This window comes from Mustela putorius, unplaced genomic scaffold (assembly GCF_011764305.1).
Source record: "Mustela putorius furo isolate JIRA1106 unplaced genomic scaffold, ASM1176430v1.1 tig00000040_pilon_pilon_pilon, whole genome shotgun sequence".
Classification (NCBI taxonomy): domain Eukaryota; kingdom Metazoa; phylum Chordata; class Mammalia; order Carnivora; family Mustelidae; genus Mustela; species Mustela putorius.
In genome coordinates this window covers 2,251,602-2,271,479 of record NW_025421261.1, presented here as the reverse complement: position 1 = coordinate 2,271,479, position 19,878 = coordinate 2,251,602, and the positions used below count along the sequence as shown (strand labels likewise).

Here is a 19,878-nt window from a genome sequence, read left to right as displayed (position 1 = left end):
GGGTCGGCAAGGGGAGCCCCGAAAGGACGGGAGCGGCCCTTCCTCCGTTTCTCCGGGCACTTGAGGCGCCTCCGGCAGAGACCTGGCCACCCAGCGCGCGCCCCGGGCCCGCGCGCTCTTCCCGAGTCTGAGTTCCGCGATGGGGCGGGGGCGGGGGTGCGGAGGAGCCCCCGGGGACTCCCCGGCCGTGGAGCCACCGCTGCTTTGCGCAGCGAGTTGCCCGAGGGTGATGCCCCGGCGCCGGCTCCCTCTCGGAGCGCTCCCCCTCCCAGCCCTGCCGAGCGAGACGCAGGCAGGATGCGCTCCGGGAGAACTCGCTTCGGTCTTCCCCGGGACCCGCAGAAGGGGTGAGGAGGACGGAGCGAGGACGCCGCCAGCCCACCGCAGGGGGCTTGCTGGGGTCGTGCGGTCGGAGAACGCGACTACCTGGGCCAGGGAAGGGCGCGGGGGCCCTGGCGGGAAGCTCCCCGGTTCCTGGACCCAACACGTCCCTGCCCCTCCGCTCTTCCCCGGCGCGCTCTTCGCCTCCCCGCGGGGTCCCATGCTGGGGGCGGCCCGTTTTCTGAGACCGCGGAGGGGGAGTGAAAGTAGAAATTATTACCAAGATGGGCTCCGGAGAGCGATGTACATCCAGCCGGGGGCGGAGGAGCGCAGGGGGCCGTCGCGGCCGCCTCGGGAGCCTCGTTTTCGCGCGCTGAGCCACTTAGAGGCGCCGACTTGCCCCTCCGGGGCCGCCGCGGAGCTAATGACCCGAGGACTCGGACCGCCTGGAAGTTGACTCCTTCAGCGGGGGCCGCGGCCCAGGGTCGCGGGGGGATGTCTGGGTTCTTTTCCGCCTCCAACTCAGCTCCTGCGGGAAGAAAGACCTTGGAGCGCACGGGCGGCTGCGCCCTCGCCCCGCCCGCCGCGCCGCGGCTCGGAGGAGGTCGGTCTGTCCGCTCCCGCAGGGCTCGGACCGCGCGGCCGGCGCGACTGGACCGAGCAGAACCCCCGCGAAGGCGGAGCCGGCCTCGTTTCCATCCGGTGTGCAAAGGAGGTAAGTGGTTTGGGGGTTGGCAAAGAGCAGCTTAAAGGAACGGGTGCGTGGAGTGTGGGCTTGACCCGCTCGCAACCGGGAGCCTTCCCTCCGGGACCCAGTGGGGCCGCGAGGAGCGCCCTTGCTCCGCACCCCGCAGTCCAGGGCGGCCAGGGAGGGGCTCTGCGGAGCAGAAATGAAACCGGGGGAGTGATTTCCACTCCGCGAGCTCTCTTCTGGGCCTGCCTCCCTCCTCTCTCTCCCCTCTTCCCGCGCTCCGTCCCCACCCGGTCGTGGTTAGCTCCCTTCCCCACCGAAGTTCCAACTTTTCTGATCAGACGGAGCTGCTGCCTCGGTTAAACCGGGACTCGGCAGAAGACGGGTAGCAGACCCCTGTATGTTAGTGAGGAAGGGTGGGATTTCCTCTTCCTTTCCAGGTTAGCACTAACTTTTTCCAAGCTTCTTCCACTGCAGTTTTCTTTCCTCTTCATCTATGATTTCTCCTATGCATGTGTGAACACTGTCAAGCAGTTTGGCAAAGGGCAACTCGACCAGAGCTCCATGCTGAGAACTCTCCCGTGCCTGTGTATAAGAGTCTTCCAGTGTCTAAGCCACGAATTGTCTTCTGACTGGGTGTTTCATTCAGAGCTCCGTACTTTCTCTCACACGCGAGAAAGCATCCCCCATCCCTTGTTTAAAGGAAAGGGGGATAATTAGAAATGTCTCCCCAAAGAAGTGCCCAAACATCTGAAAAATAACACGCAGGGATGAAGAATAGTGGTCACTCAAGTGAATTAAGAGAAGAAAAGGAAAAAAGAAAGGGCCGGAGAAGCACAGGTGTCAACAACAGCAAGTTAAGATGAAGAATTAGCCATAAGAGAGTTGTGGTCCTTCAGAAACTGCAGCCTAATAAAGCTAGGGTGTGTGTGTGTGTGTGTGTGTGTGTGTGTGTGTATGCGCCATGCCCATGACCCTAATTCCATTAAACTGTTGAACACAGCAATCCTTAGTCTTCCTCTGTGTTAGAGAATAGAACGTTTGCCTTTCCCAGAATAAGTCATCTGTCCATTGAAGCCACTTAAAACAATCCTCCTCCATACTGTAAATATAAAAGCACCCACTTCAGGGTGTGGGCATTTAGATAACCTTCAATGCTCAGTGGAACACATTTTCTCTTCCCCTTGGCCTTTCTTTTCTTAACTATATGGGGCATTTAGACTATATCTCCTTTGAGGTTCTGAGACCTAGATTCCAGTTTATATAAAATAAAGATTGCTTCTGATACTTAAGCTGGGGGTGGGGGAGTTTGACCTTCCAAAACACAAGACAGGAAATAGCTCAGATTCAAACATCAACGAGGGGAGACATGTATGGAGAATCTGACCATCAGCTATTTACTCTGTTTCTCTTTTCTGCCCTCTAATTAAGAGTTCCCCTACTGACTTCAGGCAAAAATTCCCAAATAAAAGAATTTCTAACATTCTATGAATCCCACGGACTCTTCCTCTTATGGATTCAATGACTGCTATAACAAAAAACAAATATGGGTAAGACTAAGCCTGACATTCCTACTTTGAGGGTTTTCTAGTATTTTAAGTGAAGCACATTTTGCTTGGTAATATAAATGGTCTTAATTATTAATAGGTTGTAAAGAAAAATCAATAAATTACTTTTATTTCCCTAGAAATTTATGGGCTAAATTGGTGTATAAACTACTTTAAAATCACTCTGCATTATTACTTACTGGAATTCACTGATACTAAATGAAGGATTGTAGCATTTATTCAGTTTCAAGCAGTACTATAAAAACGCATCTAGTCAATAGTTTTATCTTATTCACATGGAACAATGGGTTTATAGTTGCAGCACTCTCCCCTGGGATTTTATTTCCAATTAAATGATTAGAGAGATAACAGTGAAGAGTGAATATCTGTTCACCTTGCTCCCCTTAGCAGGGCTTCCTGCAGTTATGGTAAAAAAGACACAAGTAGACAACTGCAGTATTGTTTTGGAAGAGAAGGCTGGAGAGAGGTTGATGAATGATGCCTGAGGTGGTGCCTTTTATGAACTAAGCGAGAGGGTGGAGAAAGGGTAAGAAAGGAAATCTGATTCGTAGTGAGTCTTAGAATGGAAATGCCCCTTTCCCCCCCAGGGTACAGAAGTGGGGCCCCAAATGCTTCAGCTTCTGTGATAGGAGGCTGGTGTAGCCTCTAAGAAGAACTCACTTAGAAGAAGTATTACCCTTTAAGAACGAAAACACATTGTTTTTCTTTCTCTCTTCCTTTCCAGGTCCTGGTTCATCCTCCTCTAATCCCACCTCCCGAGCAGTAAACCAGCAAAGCCTCAGTAGCCCAATTTTTAATAAAAGTAACAACTCATGGTGAAAGGGAGAATGCACTGAGGACAAGAGGAGGGCCAGTGAGATGGTGTGTGGAGACTTTCCTCTAAGCTTATTAATGTCGCTTAGGGAGGTCTCTGGACAGCGCTGTGAGGGTTGGGGGAGGTAAGAATGGACCTTCACAGAGGGGTATTGCATTGTCCAACCTCACCTTGGAGAATAAGAAACTTTCTAAGGGATGACCGAGAGACAAGAAGAGGCAGACTGCTGAGCTGGATAAAAGTGGACAGGGATGGGGGCACTTTGTTTTTTATAAGTGTACATGGAATTTCAGTTTAGGTCTATTCCTTGCCTAAGTATTACAGTTGGTTCAGCAGGTGATAAACGAGTGAATGTGTCCCAGGCTGGTCCTGGGATGACGGACTCTCAAAGGATGGATACTTCTGTAGCCTGGGAGACGGGACTCCAGTCTCCTCAGTTCAGGGATCAATACTCCTGACTCACATTGTTCTGACTTCAGCTTTTCCTGTTTCTCAATAAATGGTACTGTTGTTTTTATACAACTGTTGTCATTATGCTTAGAACCTCCCTTTCTCAAGTTTATAAGCTTGTCTCTGAGGGATCTCAAGTTCCACTCACCCTTCTCTTGGGAGTTCAGCTGTGAGCTGGATGGTCTTTGAGGACTTTGTGCAATTTATTTCCTCTCCTGGATCTGAATTGTTGTTAACTGGCCTAATGGCTTTTGAGTATGACTTCTAGCAGGGCTGGCAAACCAAGGTGACATTGAAGACAACCACCACAAATCTGAAATCAGTGCCTCATGCGCACTGTGTTGAGTGCGACTTGTGAACCAGATGCCCTATCCAGCACCTTGACCCTTAGATTGTCCCAGTTTTGATACCACACCCCCATACAGTATCTAGAGAGCTAGCAGGGAATATCCGGTTTTGTCAAAACTATGGGTTATGATGTCCTTTCCAGACTCAGACACCACAGCCCTTGAGTAGGTCTCAGCAGGAGGAGGAAGGTGAACAGAGGAAATGTAAGCAGGACCACGGACAGCCACCCAGAGCTTCCTCACGCCCTGGGCCAGGCTTTCCAGGCAAACTGGGGATCAAGTGCTATCCAGCAGCCTCGGAGAGAGCATCAGATTTTAAGAAGACTTGGGAATGTTACTAAGTTGAGAAGTTCTAGGTGAAATCTCTTTCCACAGCCAGGAGAAGGGACATTATCCCAATAGTACTTGAGTTCCACCACCTTTTCTCTCTGTTTTAGGCTGTGTATAATTTCTGAGTTAAAAAGCCAGGTGCTGATCAGCATACATGGGATTTGTAATAGGAAGATTACTTAGCATCAGATCCCAGCCAGTTCTCTGAGGTATGGACTTTCATTTTAAAATGGGCTCTGAAGGATGAGCTGCATAAAGCATTCCTCTCCTGGGAAGAGAGTCTAGGCAGAATGCACACATGCCCAGGACTTTCCAGCTTGGAATGTGTCCATGACATACTTTTCTGAAGACTGAAGAGAGAGACAAACATCTGATTTTCTCTAAGGAAAGGGGAAGGGAGGGGGAGAAAAGGATTTGGGGAATAGACACCAATCAGTAACCACAACAGCAGTGATTCATGCTGCTTTGTTAGAGCCTTGACAATACAGTCTGATTTCTTCACAAACCACGCTCTCATACCTAAACTGCTCCCCTCGTCATATGACATATTGGACTCTGAGTGAAACCATCTTTCATGATTTCAGTTCAAATGGACTGCAGGTGTTTCACAATTTAATCCAGGCATATTAATCTAGCATCAATGAGGGAATGTCTCCCCAAGCATCATATGGAAAGCCTACAGCTTTCAGTAGATTTTCATAAGCACTTAAGAACTACCACTGTAATTTTTTCTTCAAATTCTAATACTTGAAAATGTGGTCGCTCAGAGAACTCACAGACAGATCAGCTTGTCACAAAGAACAGGAATGGCCCCACTACTACGGAGTGTACTACTGCATATGCATTACAAAACATCAGAAATAACAGGTAAAGAAATTCAGAGTTACACTTTTCTCTTGAACTTGCTGATTGAAAAAGCAGTTCCCAGTTTGACTTGATAGTCTTCTGGTAATTTAATATAAAGGTGACCAAGGTATAATTCATAATGTCCTCTAAAGTTCTGAGGAAAATTCATATTTTAATAAATAAATAATATCCGGAAGAATCAAATGATTCACAATGTCCCAAGAAAAAGAAACATTTTGAATATGACCTGCACGGTGAGACTTCCTGAAGGCCCCAAATTCAGTTAAGGTCTGGACAATTTTTATACCCAGTCAGGTATGGTCCTTCAGTGTGTGTGCGCACACGCGCGCGTGTTTAAGCAGGTTGGGGCTGAATACTGTTGAGGATAGCAATTTTAAAGAAACTTTCAGGACTGTCATTTTTCTTGACTTCAGGGTCAGGGCTCCTCGTGGCACGTTTTCAGGCGGGATGGTTGCGAGAAAGCGGCCTGTGGGAGTCCTACCGAGGAGCACCTGCTCCTGGACGAGCGGAACTGGACCGAGTTCTCCAGAGCCCGTGTGCCGCCACCTGAGCACCCACTACCCTCACGTGGGTCAGATGCCTCACAGCGTGGGCCACGCTCCAGACTCGGTCCGCCCGAGGCCTAGGAAGCCCGCGTTTCCAGACAAGGGGAGTCCCTGAAAGCGTGAAAGTGCGTCGCGGACGTCGGGTACCGACGTGGTGGCTCCATGCTACGTCTGCCCAGGCAGGCGGTTTCCGACGTCGGCACCCCCCGCTGTTGACGTCCCGGTTGAATGCTGGGCCACGACGCTAGGAGCGCGGAGGACACCGAATGACAAAAAGGGGCTTCAACGCGGGTCCACGAGGAGTCCCGGAGAGGCCGGGCGTTCACTACCCCGCTGGGGACGAGTCAGAGAAAGGATGGAGCCCCCGACGCCGGGTGCGACACGGGACCTGCCACCTTCACTGGGGGTGTCCCAGACGCGGCCACGCAAACCCTGGACGCAGGAAGCCGGGAGGAGGCTCCACGCCTCCCACGTTCTCCGGGCTCCCGCCCTCCCCGGGGCCGTGCAGCCGCCGTCTCCCGCCGGGCGCCCGGGGCAGAGAAGCGTCCTGACCGCGGGGCTCGCGGGAGCGGCCACGCTCCTCCCCACGCGCCACGCGTCCTCCCGCCGCGGGTCTCCGCGCCGTCTCTCCAGGGGCCGGAGCCTCTGCCCTCCCTGTCCCGGGCTGCCAGGGTCCTCTCCGGCCGCGGATGCCTCCCCGAGCACGAGGGCAGGAGGGAGCTGCCTCCCGCGCGGGTCAGGTGCGCACGACGGCGAGCGCGTCTGCACAGCCAGTTCCCGGGCAGACGGCGAGGGCGCGCGCCCGAGCGCCGGGTCAGCCCCGACAGGGCTCAGCGCCTGCCTTCGGGGCCTTCCCGTGCCTCGGAGGTCTGGAGGACGGACCCCGGAGGGGCCCGCGAGTCCGGCTCCAGCCCAGCTCCGGGCCGGGCCCTGCGACTGCCCGGGTGCGCGTCCCGGCCCCGCCGCTGTGACCTCGCCGGCCTGCATGCGACAACGGCGCGGGGGAACGGAATCCTGACGCCCTCGCGAGGGGCGAGGTGACCGGCGGCACGTGCGAGGACAACGCGCGGTGCGGGGCGGACACCCGCGTCAGTCCGGCCGCGGCCGTCCGACCCGCACGGCCCTCGCGTCCTTTCCGACGGGCTGGGCTGTCCTGGGAGCCGCTCGGAGCCCCGGAGGCCGACGGGCTTCTCAAAGCTTCCGGGGACACCAGGGGGTGCCGGGGGACACCGGGCGGAGGGGGAACCCGCTCGCCGAGGCCCGAGTGTCCGAGCGCAGGGGCGCCCCACGCCGTCCCCCGCGACGCCGCGGAAGAGGCCGCCCCCCGCGCGCGGCACCGCGTCCGCCCCGCCTCCCCCCGTCGGGGGCGACCGCGCGCCCCAGGCAACGCGGCGGGTGGGGGCAGCGCGGGCCGCGGGACCGGAGCCGGGGACGCCCCGCCGGCTGGTTGAGCGCCGCGGCCGGAGGCCGAAGTCCGGGCCGGGAGCCTCCGGGCCGCGCGCCGCCCCTCCCCGCACGGCCCCGCAGCAGGCCGGGGGCCGAGCGACCCCCACCCCCATCCCCGCGGCCCGAGAGCGACGCGGACCGCCCGGCCTCGAGCGTCCCCCGCCCCCGCCTTCCGGCCCCGCCCCCGACGCCGCACGCGGCTGCGCGCGGAGCATTGTGGGCCGCGCGGCCGACGCAGGCCTGTCGGGGTCGCACGCGGAGCCCCGCGGTCCTCGTCGCCCTCCCGTGCGGGACCGGCAGGCGGTGCGTGAACGCCCGGAACTGCGGACCCTCCGCACGCGCGTGCCTCGGGCCTGCGGTCGGCCCCGCGCCTCCGAGCGAGCCACCCGCGTCCCTGAACCGTCGCCTCCGCGCGCGAACCCGCGGAACCAGCGTCCGCCTGGCGGCGCGGCCGCGGCGGGGTCAAGCCGGGTCCGTCCCCTCGGGGCGCGCGCCGGCGGCTGAGCCTCTCGTGCGTCCGTTTCCGCGCACGCGCGGCGTCGCTGGACTGGAGGGGCCCGCGGGGCTCGGAGGGTCAGCTTGAGTGACGCGAGCCTGGCCGAGCCTCCGCCGCGCTGCGCGCAGGGAGAGCCCAGACTGCGTCGCTGGAGGCCTCTCAGGGGTCCCCCCTGCAAATTCAGGCAAATGCGAGCTCTAAGCCTTGTTTTTCCTGCCCCCCCCCCGCTTCAGAGACGCCGTGCGCGGCCCTGTGGACCTGCGGTGCCGCAGGACCGGGAAGCGCGGGCTGCGGCGGGAGGTTAGACGGCGCTTCCGACGGCCGCGCGCGACCTGCGGCCCAGCCGCCCCTCTAGCGAGCCTTTCCCCTAGGGACGAGGCAGGGAGTGAGAAAGGTAGGGAAACGCGGCTTACGACATGAAAGATTCGGAACAAATGTTTCTTTACTAAAAAAACGTCACTTCAAACATGAAGAAGAAAGCCAAGGAGCCCGTCTGAAGGGGGATGGGGGGCCCAGGCCTGGAGCTGGCCTCCACGTCTCTGCGCCTGGCCGCCAGGGCCTGGCTCGCAATGCTGGGGGCACTTCTGCGTCTAGTCAGGGCTCCTGCGAGGGGAAGAGCTCAGGGGAGAGATGGAAGAGGGGGCGGCACTGCTCTAGGGAACAGGTCCGGGAGGAGCAGGAGCAGGGGGTGCGGCCTCGGCCTCTGCAGAAGGGACACGTTCCCGCAACAGACACGGGGCGTATCTGACTCGAGAGAAGTAACGCTTCGATGAGGGGAAGAAGCGAGAAAAGACGTAAGGTCAACTACCTTGGGGTGCATTAGATCCTCAGTGGAGTGTTGGAGTCTATACAGTCTCCAAAGCTTGAAAATTCAACAGGAGTCCCACACCGACACTCGCAGACATCCCCGAATCACCCGCGCGGATCAGTCCCCTTCGGAGTGCGGGAGCCACCTGCATCCTCACCTGCATCCTCACCAGGGCCTGCTCCTTCAATACCAGGGACCTTCCCTGACTTTTCGGATGGGAGCACTTACATCCCTTTTTGTTCTCTACAGATAATAGGATAATAGAGGATGATGTTTTACCCAGAACTAACAGGACGTCCGGGAGAACATGGCCCCAGACAGTCTTGGAGACCATACTCTTCTGCTTTTCCCCTGAGGGCAGAGCAGTGCTCGCCTCAGGAATTCCACAAACTTCTGGCTCTTCGTCTGCTCTCCTCTCGGACTCTCACTAAAAAGTGCTGTTAGCAGAAAAGAGAATAAAATAAAATAAAACCAACTCCTCAGTGCCCCACCCCCACCCCCCACCAGCAAAAGAGACAAGTGGTGAGAAGGAGCCACAACTTGGAAAAGATTGATTTTTCCTGGGCATAAATCTCACCCCCTTGTTCCTCTGCTCAGCGAAGCATGATAAAGCCCTTTTCCATAAAGTATTCAGTATCCGAGCCACAAAGCTCCCCCAATCAGTAGCCATCTGCTTCTGCCATAACCGCTGCTCCCGAAGCAGCGAGAGCGGCCGCAGAGAAAGGGCACCACTGTTCGGGTGCGGGACAAACGAGACTGAATAGCTTTGGTTTTCCTTGTGTATCTGTATCTATAGAGACAGGAGAAGAAAGGCCGCATTATATTGATACAACAATTGTAAAACAAAACACGGAAGAGGCATCGAAAGGGCAGCATCGCATGCATCAGGGGTCCCTAGATAAAAGGGGAGCTAACAGATTTATAGAAACCTTTAATTGGTTTTCAATTGAAAGCTAAAGGGGCTGGGGCGAAGCTGTGAAGAGTGGCAAAGTGCCCTCCTTCAGCCGTCTGGGAGGCGGGATCGATTTCCTGGAGGAGAACAGAATCCGGACCGGCCTGCGCCTCTGCCGAGAGCGGAGAGGGGTCGGCTCATGGGTACTTCCCTGAGGCCAGGGGATTAGGTGTGGTCGCAACCGCGGAGTCGCTCCGTCTCTCTTTTCTTCCTCTCTCTCTCCTCAGACTGGCAGGCAAGTGGAGAGGGCAGGAAAGGATGCAAAAGCAAATGTAAGTCTCCATCCCTGGAAGAAACAGACCCCAGCCTAAAAACCCGGCTTCAGATCTGGTCCTCTGCCGGGGGGGAGGCCTCTGGGGCAGAAACAGGAGTCCAGTCCTCACCCCACCCGAATCCTTGCCTCTCTTCTTTTCTGGGCTCAGACAGGAAAGGCTAAAAATCACAGGAGACCCTCCAGGGAGTGCGGCGAGAAGTCCTCGCTTGCGCCCACTGGGGTCACTTCAGAGCAGACGCTCCGCGCCGCGCGCACCCGCGCCTCTTGTCAGCCCCTTCCTTCGCGGCCGGCGCGGCCCCCACCAGGCTCCACGGGCGACTGACAGAGCCCACCCACACGGCTGCGTCTGTCTGTCTGTGTGTCGGTCCCTAAAGCTAATTTATGGGCGCGACCCTCCATTATCTTTGTCGATTTCTCAATTAATCACAGATAAAAGGCAATGGTGCAAATTACGATTATGAAGGACTAGAAGACAGTTTTGAACAAAATGGGAGAAAGGAAATAGGATTAATTGAACAGGAGAAAGAAGGCTCAAGGGGGAGGAACAGGCCTGGGGGTGGGGCGGGCAAACCCTGACCCCTGCGTGCTGTGGGTGGGCCGCGCTGCCTCTCCCAGCGCCCTCCTGAGGAGGCAGCCCCCCAGACGAGGTCCCCTGGTCCCAAGCTTGCAGAGGAGAGGGCACTGGGTTTCTTCTCGGGCTCCCAACCCTGCCAGGTGCCCGCCGGCAGCCCTCTCTCCCTTGCCCCTCCTCCCATTCTGGCGCTGCCCCTGCGGGGCGTCGGGACGCCCGCCGGGGATTCCCCTCCCCGCGGCGAGCCTGCGGCGGGCGGCGTCCCCGGACGGCACGGGCCGGCGCACGTCTGTCTCGGAACATCCCTCTGGGGAGGCTCTCGGCAGCCGCGGGAGAAGGGGTCTCGCAGGTCCCAGACTGCCTTGGCCCGTGGGAGGGATTAGCGACGCCCCTTTCCGAGGCTGCTTTCCAGAGCCGCGCGCGGGATTACGGAGCAGACGCGGCGGCACACGTGCTGCACTCGCCCGCCGCTCTGATTAGTGTCTCCGGGGGATTTGTGCGGGAGCTTAGGGAGCTCGCGGGGTCCGGGGCGCGGGGCCGCGGCGCGGGGGGCGGGGTCTGCGGGCGCGCGCCGGCCTGGGGGGGTCAGCGGGGACCTCGGGTGCGCGCGGACGCCAGGCCTCCCCGCACCCCCACCCGCACCCCCGCGCCCCCGCGCCCCCGCACCCCCCCGCACCCAGCCAGACGGCTCGGAGGAGGAAGCAGCGGGAACTGTCCGGGAGGCCGACCTGATTTTTAGGGTGTGTGAGGGGAAGAGGCCCTCGAGGGGCCTGACTCTGCGTGGAAGAAGCGGCTCGGCCCCAGCCTCTGCCCCGCACCACGTCCTCCGAGACGCGCCCATTCCGGACTCCGTGTGCGGGGAAGCCGCTCCCGACCGCCGCCCTCCTCGGCCCGCGGAGTCGCCGTCCCGCACCGGGAGACACGGAGCGCCGCCCGCCGGCCTCGGGACTCGGGGCCGCGTCCTCGGGCGCCAAGAGCGGCGTCCGCGGGAGGACCGGGGCCGGGGCGGGAGACGCACCCGTGGGCGACGGACCCGCCCCGAGCCAGGGAGGGGCCTGGGGCAGAGAAGATGGTTCCGGGGAAGGAGGGGGCCGGCGGGGAGGGCGGGAGCCCGCACGCAAGGAAAACGGAGAAACAAATAGGAAATGAGGGGAGGAAGGCGGGAGGAGGCTCCAGACGGCCGCTCCCGGGCTGCGCTCGAGGCCCCCGACGCCGCCCGCGGCCGCCCCCCTCCCGGCTGCTGCGGAAGGAAGAGGGGAGCCCTGGACCCAGGAGGTCACGGCCCGGGCACTACCGCTGTCCGCCAGCAGGGGGCGCCCCTCCGACCCGCGCCTCCCCCGGCGGCCGCGACGCCCCGCGCAGCCCGCAGCGGCCCCGGCTCCGGATGGGCGCCCCCTGCTGGCGGCCGCGCGGTGCTCGGGGCCAGGGGAGCTCGGGCGGGGACGGCGGGCGGGGCCAGCGCGCGGGGACAGCGTGGGGGGGGGGAGACAGCGCGCGGAGTGAGCGGGCGGAGGGGGCGGCCTTCCCGGCGGCCGCCGACCGGTCTGCTCGCCTGCTCCCGTCCCCGCGCCCCGCTCCCGAGGGCCCCCGGCGGCCGCGCTGCTGCCCCGGCCCGGGCCTGCGGACGAGCCGCCCTCGGCGCACGGCGGTCCGGCCGGTCCCTGCCGCAGCAGCCGGGAGGGGGGCGGCCGCGGGCGGCGTCGGGGTCTCGAGCGCAGCCCGGGAGCGGCCGTCTGGAGCCGCGGCCGTGGGCGGCGGCGGGGGTTGGGGGGCCGGGCCTGCGGCGCGGGGGCGGGCGCGGGGACCGGAGCGTGTGTGAGGGCGGGCGGGGCCGGCCCGGGGGCCGCGGAGGTCGGCGGGTCGAGCCGCCCGATTTCGGCGCGGGGGCGGCGCGCAGTGCGGGAAGCGCGGGCGCCGACGGGGCGACTCCCCCCGCCTCCCGGGACGCGCCGTGGAGGGCCGTGGGGGCCCCGGGCCGCGGTCGCACGCGTTCTCCGTCCCCGTCCTCGCGCCTCGGCCGTCCCCCCTGAGCGAGCCGTCCCGTCCGGCGGGGGCTCCGGGCGCTGACGGTCCCCCCGGGGGCAACAGCGCGTTTGCCGGGGATGCTGAGGGGGGGGGAGGCGACGGGCACCTACGGACACGGGGGTAGCGAGTGCGGATCCTCCTCCCCGTGTCGTCGCAGGCCCCGCCGGTGGGGTCAGTTCTCAAAGGGAAAACCGCGTCGGGAGCCGGGGGAGGGGGAGGGGCAGACGCGGGGGAAGGGGACGCGTGACGCACCTGGCAGAGAGCCAGGGGAGCGCGCCCCCCCCCCCCGTCCGTTCGGGAACGAGGGCTCCCGCACGCCCTGGGCCGCGGTCCCGGCCGGCTGTGGGGGCCGACTGGGGTGCGGGCGGGGGCGGGAGACCCGAGACGGAACCAGACCCGCCGCACCCCCGGCAGGAGACCCGCGCCCCTGCCCCGCGGTCGCGCGTGCGGTGGCCGGCGTCGTGCGGGAGTGCTGGCGCGTTCCCCCGCGGCGCATCTGGCGGGCGCGGACGGCGCTCGACGGCGCGGGGCCCGGTTCGCCGCGTGCGCAGCCCTGCCGGGTGCCCCCTGCCCGCTGCCCGCCCCGCGCTCGCTGCCCGCCCCGCGCGCGCCCGCGGACGGCTCCTGCCACCCTGGCGCGGGGCCGCGGAGACGATGTGCTGCGACAGGAAGGGCTGGAAGCGGGGCTGGGGAGGCGGGGCGCCCCGCAGGTGCCCCCGGAGCAGATGGCGGGGCGGAGAGTAGTCTAGCGAGAAAGCGTATGCGGGATCCGGAGGGAGGCTTGTGCCGGGTCCGCCTGCCTAGGACTGAGCGGAGGGAGGGGCGGGGGAACCCCTCTGGAAACCCCAAAGTTTGTTCCCTGAATACAGAGGCCACACCCCCCCCACCCCAACGGTAAGACCCCCCAGGCATCCCGTGTGTACCTGTTCCTCTAACTAGCTCCGAGAAGGTGAACCGTGACCCTCCTCAAGTCTTCTGATGACCTTGCAACCTGCGGGTCTAACGCTGCACCACACTCCTTGCCTTGTAATTTGAGAAGAGAGGGAGCCGGCAGGCTGCCTCCTGGATTTGCAAACAGGAAGTGTGTTGGGACCACAGTGTTTCATATATTAGCAACATGCACGGAGAAAAAAAGCTAAAGGTCTTAATTTCTAGCCTTTCAGAAGGGATAAAGATGAACAAAAGAAAGCAAAGGGGATTATTAAAATGGCAAAAGATGGATAAACGTTAAATCTAGGATAAAGCTTGCCTCTGAGTTGTCCTTTTTCTTAGGCTGGGTGATGATTACCTAGCTGGTCAGTGTATTTTTTTCTTTATGCCATACATATATTTTATAAATACTCTTTTTATCCAGCCAGTATTTAATAAAGCAATAACAAAACTCAGAGGTTTGAGGGTTTGCAGAATGACGTTTTTAAGTTAAGTCTAACAGCTCTTTATTGAATGTGTACTCATATATAATGTATAAAATGATAATATTCTTTCTAGTATAAGTACATGCTATGAAATATTTGGGGCATTCTTATACTGGTTCGTGAGCACAAGATGACTACTGTAATTCCAGACATCACACCATTGTTCTAAGTATGCATTAGGGGACAGGAGCAAAGAAAAATAATTCTTTCCTTTTATCAGTAAAAGAAAAACTTAACATTTTCCAGGTGACCTGGAAACATTTTTCAGGTGACCTGAGTCACCTAGCCACAGATAACTACAAAACACTCTGGGGGAACTGGTTCTCAAAGTGCAAAAAGATAGGGTAAGGGAATTAGGAATAGTTATTGACTTATAGCCCGGGGTGTCTGCCAAAAAATTGAAGGCAAAGAAGACTTAATGTTAGCACCAGGCCAGAGCAGATTCTCAAGTTTTATCATTGTTTTAAGTAAGAATCTTTTTTTCTCTCTATAGTCATTGAAACTTATCAGTTAGGGATACTTGTGTTTGAATTTAACAGTTTCTTTGTGAATTTCATCAAATTCTATTTCAGAATAAGGGCTCAAGCTTAACATAGTCATGAAATAGGTGACATAAAATCTGACTTTTATTTAAATAAACTCGGGGAAAATGGAAGTAGAATTTGTTTACAACTACTTATTTACTTACTTACTTAAAAACTTATTGGGGCACCTGGGTGGCTCAGTGGGTTAAGCCTCTGCCTTTGGCTCAGGTCATGATCCCAGGGTCTGGGACTGAGCCCCACATCGGGCTCTCTGCTCAGCGGGGAGCCTGCTTCCCCTTCTCTCTCTGCCTGCTGCTCTGCCTACTTGTAATCTCTCTCTCTCTCTCTGTCAAATAAATAAAATCTTTAAAAAAAAATTTATTTAGGGCACCTGGGTGGGTGGCTCAGTCAGTTAAGCAGTTAAGCATCTGCCTTTGGCTCAGTTCATGATTCCAGAGTGCTGGGGTCAAGCCCCGCATCAGGCTCCTTGCTTAGCAGGGAGCCTGCTTCTCCCTCTGTCTGCTGCGCCCCCTGCTTGTGTGCTCTCTGACAAATAAATAGAATATTTTAAAATGATAAAGATTTATTTACTTCTTAGAGAGAGAGAGTGCAGGCGGGTGACTGAGGAGGGGAAGAGCTGAGGGAGAGGAACAGAGAAACTCAAACCGGCTGCACTGAGCATGGAGCCCCAGTGAGGTTTCCATCTCATGAAGCTACCATCAGACCAGCGGAAGCCAAGAGTCGGAGGCTTTGACTGACTGGACCAGCCCAGGGCCCCTGTGTACCAATTTAAATGAAATAAGGAAAGTAGCTTTTATTAGGACTACTGTTTTAATCCCAACTCTGGATTACTAGATGTGTGACTTTGGGCATTTTGCTTGTCTGAATCAAGTGTCCTTACCTGTAAATGTGTAATAATGTTAGTAAAGTCTGGCAGGGTTGTGGTGAGGCTTAGAAATAAGACCACACATAGATTTTTAGATGTAGTAATCAATAGGGACCCAGAAGGAAGCAGAATTCGGTCCAAATGAAGGGACTCTTTACAAACACATGGGCATGGTAGTGGGAATAAATGAGACACGAAGCACTCAGAAGCAGTTTAGCAAGAAGCTCTTGGGAAAGCGGTTGGTGTTTCTGGGGCTCAGTAAGACCTGGAACCTGGAAGGAGGGGCTTGGTGAGAGCCACAGAGATCCAGCTGCTGCGGGAGAGGCAGCCGCAGGGCAAGGCGGAGGCAAGGAAGAATGCTGACCTGTCTCTTCCCCAACTTTCCAGTTTCTTGTGTCTGTCTAACATCGGCTAAACCCACCTGGAAACTAGGCGGTCAGGTGTTGGAACGGTGCCGAACCTGCCTGGGTCAGCTTCTGAGGACTCAGAACTAGGCCTGGAAGGGTGGAGAGTGGATCTCAGGGCGACAATGGCGTCAAACTCGCAAACAACTATTCCTACTCGTAATAGACTCTTCAAGAACCCGCTCTGCAAACAGCTCGCGAATTCACAATTCCAGCTGAAAGTAAAAACTGACTTTCAGGCTTTAGGGGTGTCTGGGCGGCCCAGTCAGTTATGCGTTTGCCTTTGGCCCCATTCATGATCCCAGGTACTGGGATGGAGCCCTGCGTCAGGTCAGGCTCCCTGCTCACAGAGGGCATCTCCCTCTCCCTCTGCCTCCTCCATATGCTCATGCGCTGCCTCTCTCTCAGATAAATAAACAAAATCTTAAAACAAAACAAAGAAACACCTAGCAGGCTTTGTAAACCTAAGCATCCAAGTTTTGAAGCAACATCTCTCAGAGCTCTTTGGCTGAAAGGTCCTGACCAGCACTCATGAGAGATTTCCAGAGGTCTTGGCAGGCTTTGGAAACCAAGACAGGGAAGAATTTGAGAGTACGCCCTACCAACTTCCTCTGGGCATCCCCAGGTCTTCCATCATTTTGTGGCTTCCTGTGTCAGGATCAGTCTTGCTAGGCCTGGTTAGTCACTTGCTGACTGTTATTTTCAAGGAAGCCAGCCAGACTTCAGCAAAAGGTGACTACCTCCCAACACATTAATCCCACAGCAACAGGAAGTCATTCTAATGCCTTCCCTAGAGTTCAGCGTCTATGTGGGCTTCAAACTGAAGTAACTTCCTCTTTCCGACTTTGCCTTCCCGGTGGTCCTTTCCTCCTAAACCTTAATAATCCCATAGATAAAATGACGAACAAGGACCGTGGTGGAGAAACATGCTTCTTTCCTCATTTTAGATACATACCATAACTAGTATCAGAATCTTGAGTGTTCACTCCAGATATTAACATAAACAAAAGCCTCATTTCTGAATTTCTAGAAACGAAGACTTTGAGAAGTGGAGAGTACTGGTATAAAATTGGCAGTCACTGCTTTAATGGAGAGAAACACGTCGGCTCTAGAAAAGTCAGTGAGAAGGAAGGATGGATTACTGTATATGACTTGAATATTACTGTGTGTAACCAAACAGTACAGTTGACCGAAACAGGCCAACTTCCAGCACGATAGCTTGGGGAGCTCTGCTGAGCCAGCCCCCAGTGAAACTAGTGAAAATTATACATATACAAAAAAAAAAAAAAAAAGTCATTTAGGGACACCTGGGCCGCTCAGTCACTTAAAGGTCTGCCTTCGGCTCAGGTCGTGATCTCAGGGTTCTGGGATCCAGCCCCGCATGGGGCTCCTTGCTCAGTGGGGAGCCTGCTTCTCTCTGCCTGCTCCTTCCCTTGCTTGTGTGCTCTCTGACAAATAAATAAAATCTTTAAAAAGAAAAAAAAAAGTCTTTTAAAGCCTCTAGAAGTCGTCCTAAAGGCAAACAGCAAATTAAGAAAGGTCTGTGCAAGAAACTCCATAAAAATTTGATACGATGGATGAAACCGTGACATGTGAACCAAGACCACTTCCCTGCTGCCTCTTCCCAGCTCACTGGGGCACAGATTCAACTCAGGCTGCTGCAGCCGACAGCAGACAGCACCGGGCGGGCTTTATCCTGCAGCCCCCAACGGGAGGATCTTCTCTGCAATAGGAGCAAGGTGGCTGCTTTCCCCCTCCGGCCCCTGGTTGTCGGTTGCTGAGGCTAGCTCGGATGAGTGTGGGGGGAGGTCAGAGCTTCCTTCTCAAGCCCAACCCTTTGTTGGGGAAGAGACCGTTGATTTTGGGTTGGGTGTGGTGTATTGGGAATCCTGGGGCCCCAGAGCCCTTCCCTCAGTCTTAGAGGCAGAGATTCCATACCAGGAGAGGAAGCTGAGCGGACTGCTGCCCTCCAACCCCACCAAGCACTCGTCTCCTAGAGTACCAGTGTCACCCAGAGGCTGGTCATTGTTCCTGCCCTCAGAGCCCGGGCTCAGAAATTCTGCCTGCGGGTGGAGGCGGGAGAAGCCGGTCACGAAGTGGTGGAAGTTTAAACCTAAGGGCTGCTTGAGAGAGCAGTGTAGCTGTGGGGAACCTGGCTGGCTCAGTTGGTGGAGCGCGGGACCCTGGATCTCGGGGCTGTGGGCTCCAGCCACGGGGTAGATACAGAGACCACTGCAAACAAGCAGACAGACAGACAGACAGACAGACAAAGTGTCTGTTGTGTGAGTTGTGATGAGAGGCGCCTGGAAGGGTATTTAGTGTAGCTGAGACTGTAAGCCAGCTAGTTCGTGGGAATGAGCTGCAGAATGAAAGCGTTGGGAGAAGTCCTTTTGGGATTAGTACAAATATCAAATACTGATCTCAGAAACAGTTCTTTCCAAGGAGCCACAGTAGGATTGGATTAGTTTGTGGAGGAAGTCTGCTGCTGGGAACTCTTTTTTGTTTTGCCTTTTTTTCCAGCTTTATTGAGTTATAATTGACACATGAAATTGTATATATTTATAGCATATGATGACTTGATAAACATGTACATTGTGAAATGATTACCACAATCAAGTTAATTAATACATTTATTACCTCTTCTACCGGTGAGAACACTTAAGATCTACCCTCTTTGCAAATTTCAGGTATACCATACAGTATTATTAACTGTATTCACCAGGCTATGCAGGGGATCCTCAAAGTATTCATCTTATAACTGTTAAGTTTGTATTCTTGGACCAACATCTCCCTATTCCCACCCCCCTGCCTCCCCACCCCAGCCCCTGGTGACCCCCATTCCATTCTGTCTCCATTAGTTTGACCTTTTAAATTTATTTAATTTTTATTTATTTAACTAATTTTTTTAAAAAGATTGTATTTATTAGAGAGTGAGCCTGAGTGGGCGTGGGAAGAGGCAGAGGTGAGGGACGAGCAAAGTCCCCGGTGAGCAGGAGCCCGGCGAGCAGGAGCCCAATGTGGGGCCCCATCCCAGGATCCTTAGATCATGACCTGAGCCAAAGTTCAGACACATAACTGACTGAGTTACTCAGGAACCCTTTCTTTATAAGATTTTATTTTTAAGTAATTTCTACACCCAATGTGGAGTGCCCTGATAATTAGGATCAGATAGATGGCTCGCAAATATTTTCTCTGATTACATTTTTAAACAATCTATGTAAAATTATGTAGTACGTGTCTTTCCCTTCTGGTTTATTTCACTTAGCATAATATCCTCTAGGTTCCTCATTTCAAAAGTGGCAGTATTTCCTTCTTTTTATGGCTGAATAATATTCCGACTGTGTGCATGTGTGTGTCTGAGTGTGTGTCTGTGTACCACATTTTCTTGATCAGTTCACCCATTGACGAAGACTCTAGTTGTTTCCACATGTTAGCTATGATGAGTAATACTGCAGTGAACATGGGAGTGCATATTATCTTCCAAGGTACCGACTCTGTTTTCTCCGGATATATATCTAGAAGTGGGATTGCTGGATTTTATGGTAGTTCTATTTTTAATTTTTTGAGGATCCTCCATACTGTTTCCCACAATGGCTATACAATTTACGTTCCCACCAACAACGTACAGGGTTGCCTTTTCTTCAGATCCTTGCTAATACTTGTTATCTCTTCTCTTTGGATAATGGCCATCCTAACAGGTGTGAGGTGGTATCTCATTGTGGTTTTGATTTCCATTTCTTTGATGATTAGTGATGTTGAACATCTTTTCATATGTTTGTCTTTCAGCATCTTTTTGAGTACCTGTCTACTCAGGTCTTTTCTGCATTTTTAAATCAGGTTGTTTATTCTTTTGCTATTCGATTTTAGGAGTTCCTTATCTTTCTGGATGTTGATTACACATCAGATAGATGGTTTGCAAATATTTTCTCTGATTACATAAGATGCCTTTTTATGTTTTTGTTTATTTTCTTTGCTGTGCAGAGATTTTTAGTTTGGTATAGTTCCCCCTTGCTTATTTTTTGCTTTTCTTGCCTCTGCTCTTGATGTCATGTCCAAAAAAATCATTGCCAAGACTAACATCAGGAATATTTTTCATTATGTTTTCTTCCAGACAGTCTAAAGTTTCAGATATTACATATAATTT

At 55.6% G+C, this 19,878-nt stretch overlaps 1 protein-coding gene and 1 long non-coding RNA gene across 3 annotated transcripts; one reads left to right on the top strand and one right to left on the bottom strand.

Annotated features, from left to right (window-relative positions):
- The first annotated feature begins 816 nt into the window (after nt 1–816).
- On the top strand, nt 817–7,883 carry LOC123391756 (basic salivary proline-rich protein 2-like). The gene is made up of 5 exons (XM_045079143.1): nt 817–1,036; nt 3,305–3,342; nt 5,802–5,955; nt 6,211–6,970; nt 7,094–7,883. The coding sequence occupies exons 1-5, from the start codon at nt 817–819 to the stop codon at nt 7,881–7,883; spliced, it is 1,962 nt and encodes a 653-aa protein (XP_044935078.1).
- A 416-nt stretch (nt 7,884–8,299) lies between these two features.
- LOC101676501 lies at nt 8,300–13,555 on the bottom strand. 2 transcript variants are annotated; one of them, XR_201093.3, is made up of 3 exons: nt 13,429–13,555; nt 9,261–9,921; nt 8,300–9,120 (listed from the first exon to the last, which is right to left on the bottom strand). It is a non-coding gene; the product is annotated as an uncharacterized LOC101676501 (long non-coding RNA). The 2 variants fall into 2 exon arrangements; XR_006604110.1 differs by lacking the exon at nt 13,429–13,555 and adding an exon at nt 11,209–11,470.
- Between the last annotated feature and the right edge of the window lie 6,323 nt (nt 13,556–19,878).

Excerpts from the sequence above, each read along its gene's own strand:
- LOC123391756 (XM_045079143.1), top strand. The coding sequence starts at position 817 with ATGTCTGGGTTCTTTTCCGCCTCCAACTCAGCTCCTGCGGGAAGAAAG. Across the intron at positions 5,956-6,210 it reads TGAGCACCCACTACCCTCAC|GGGCTTCAACGCGGGTCCAC; the intron begins GTGGGTCAGATG and ends AATGACAAAAAG. Across the intron at positions 6,971-7,093 it reads ACGCCCTCGCGAGGGGCGAG|CCGCTCGGAGCCCCGGAGGC; the intron begins GTGACCGGCGGC and ends CTGTCCTGGGAG.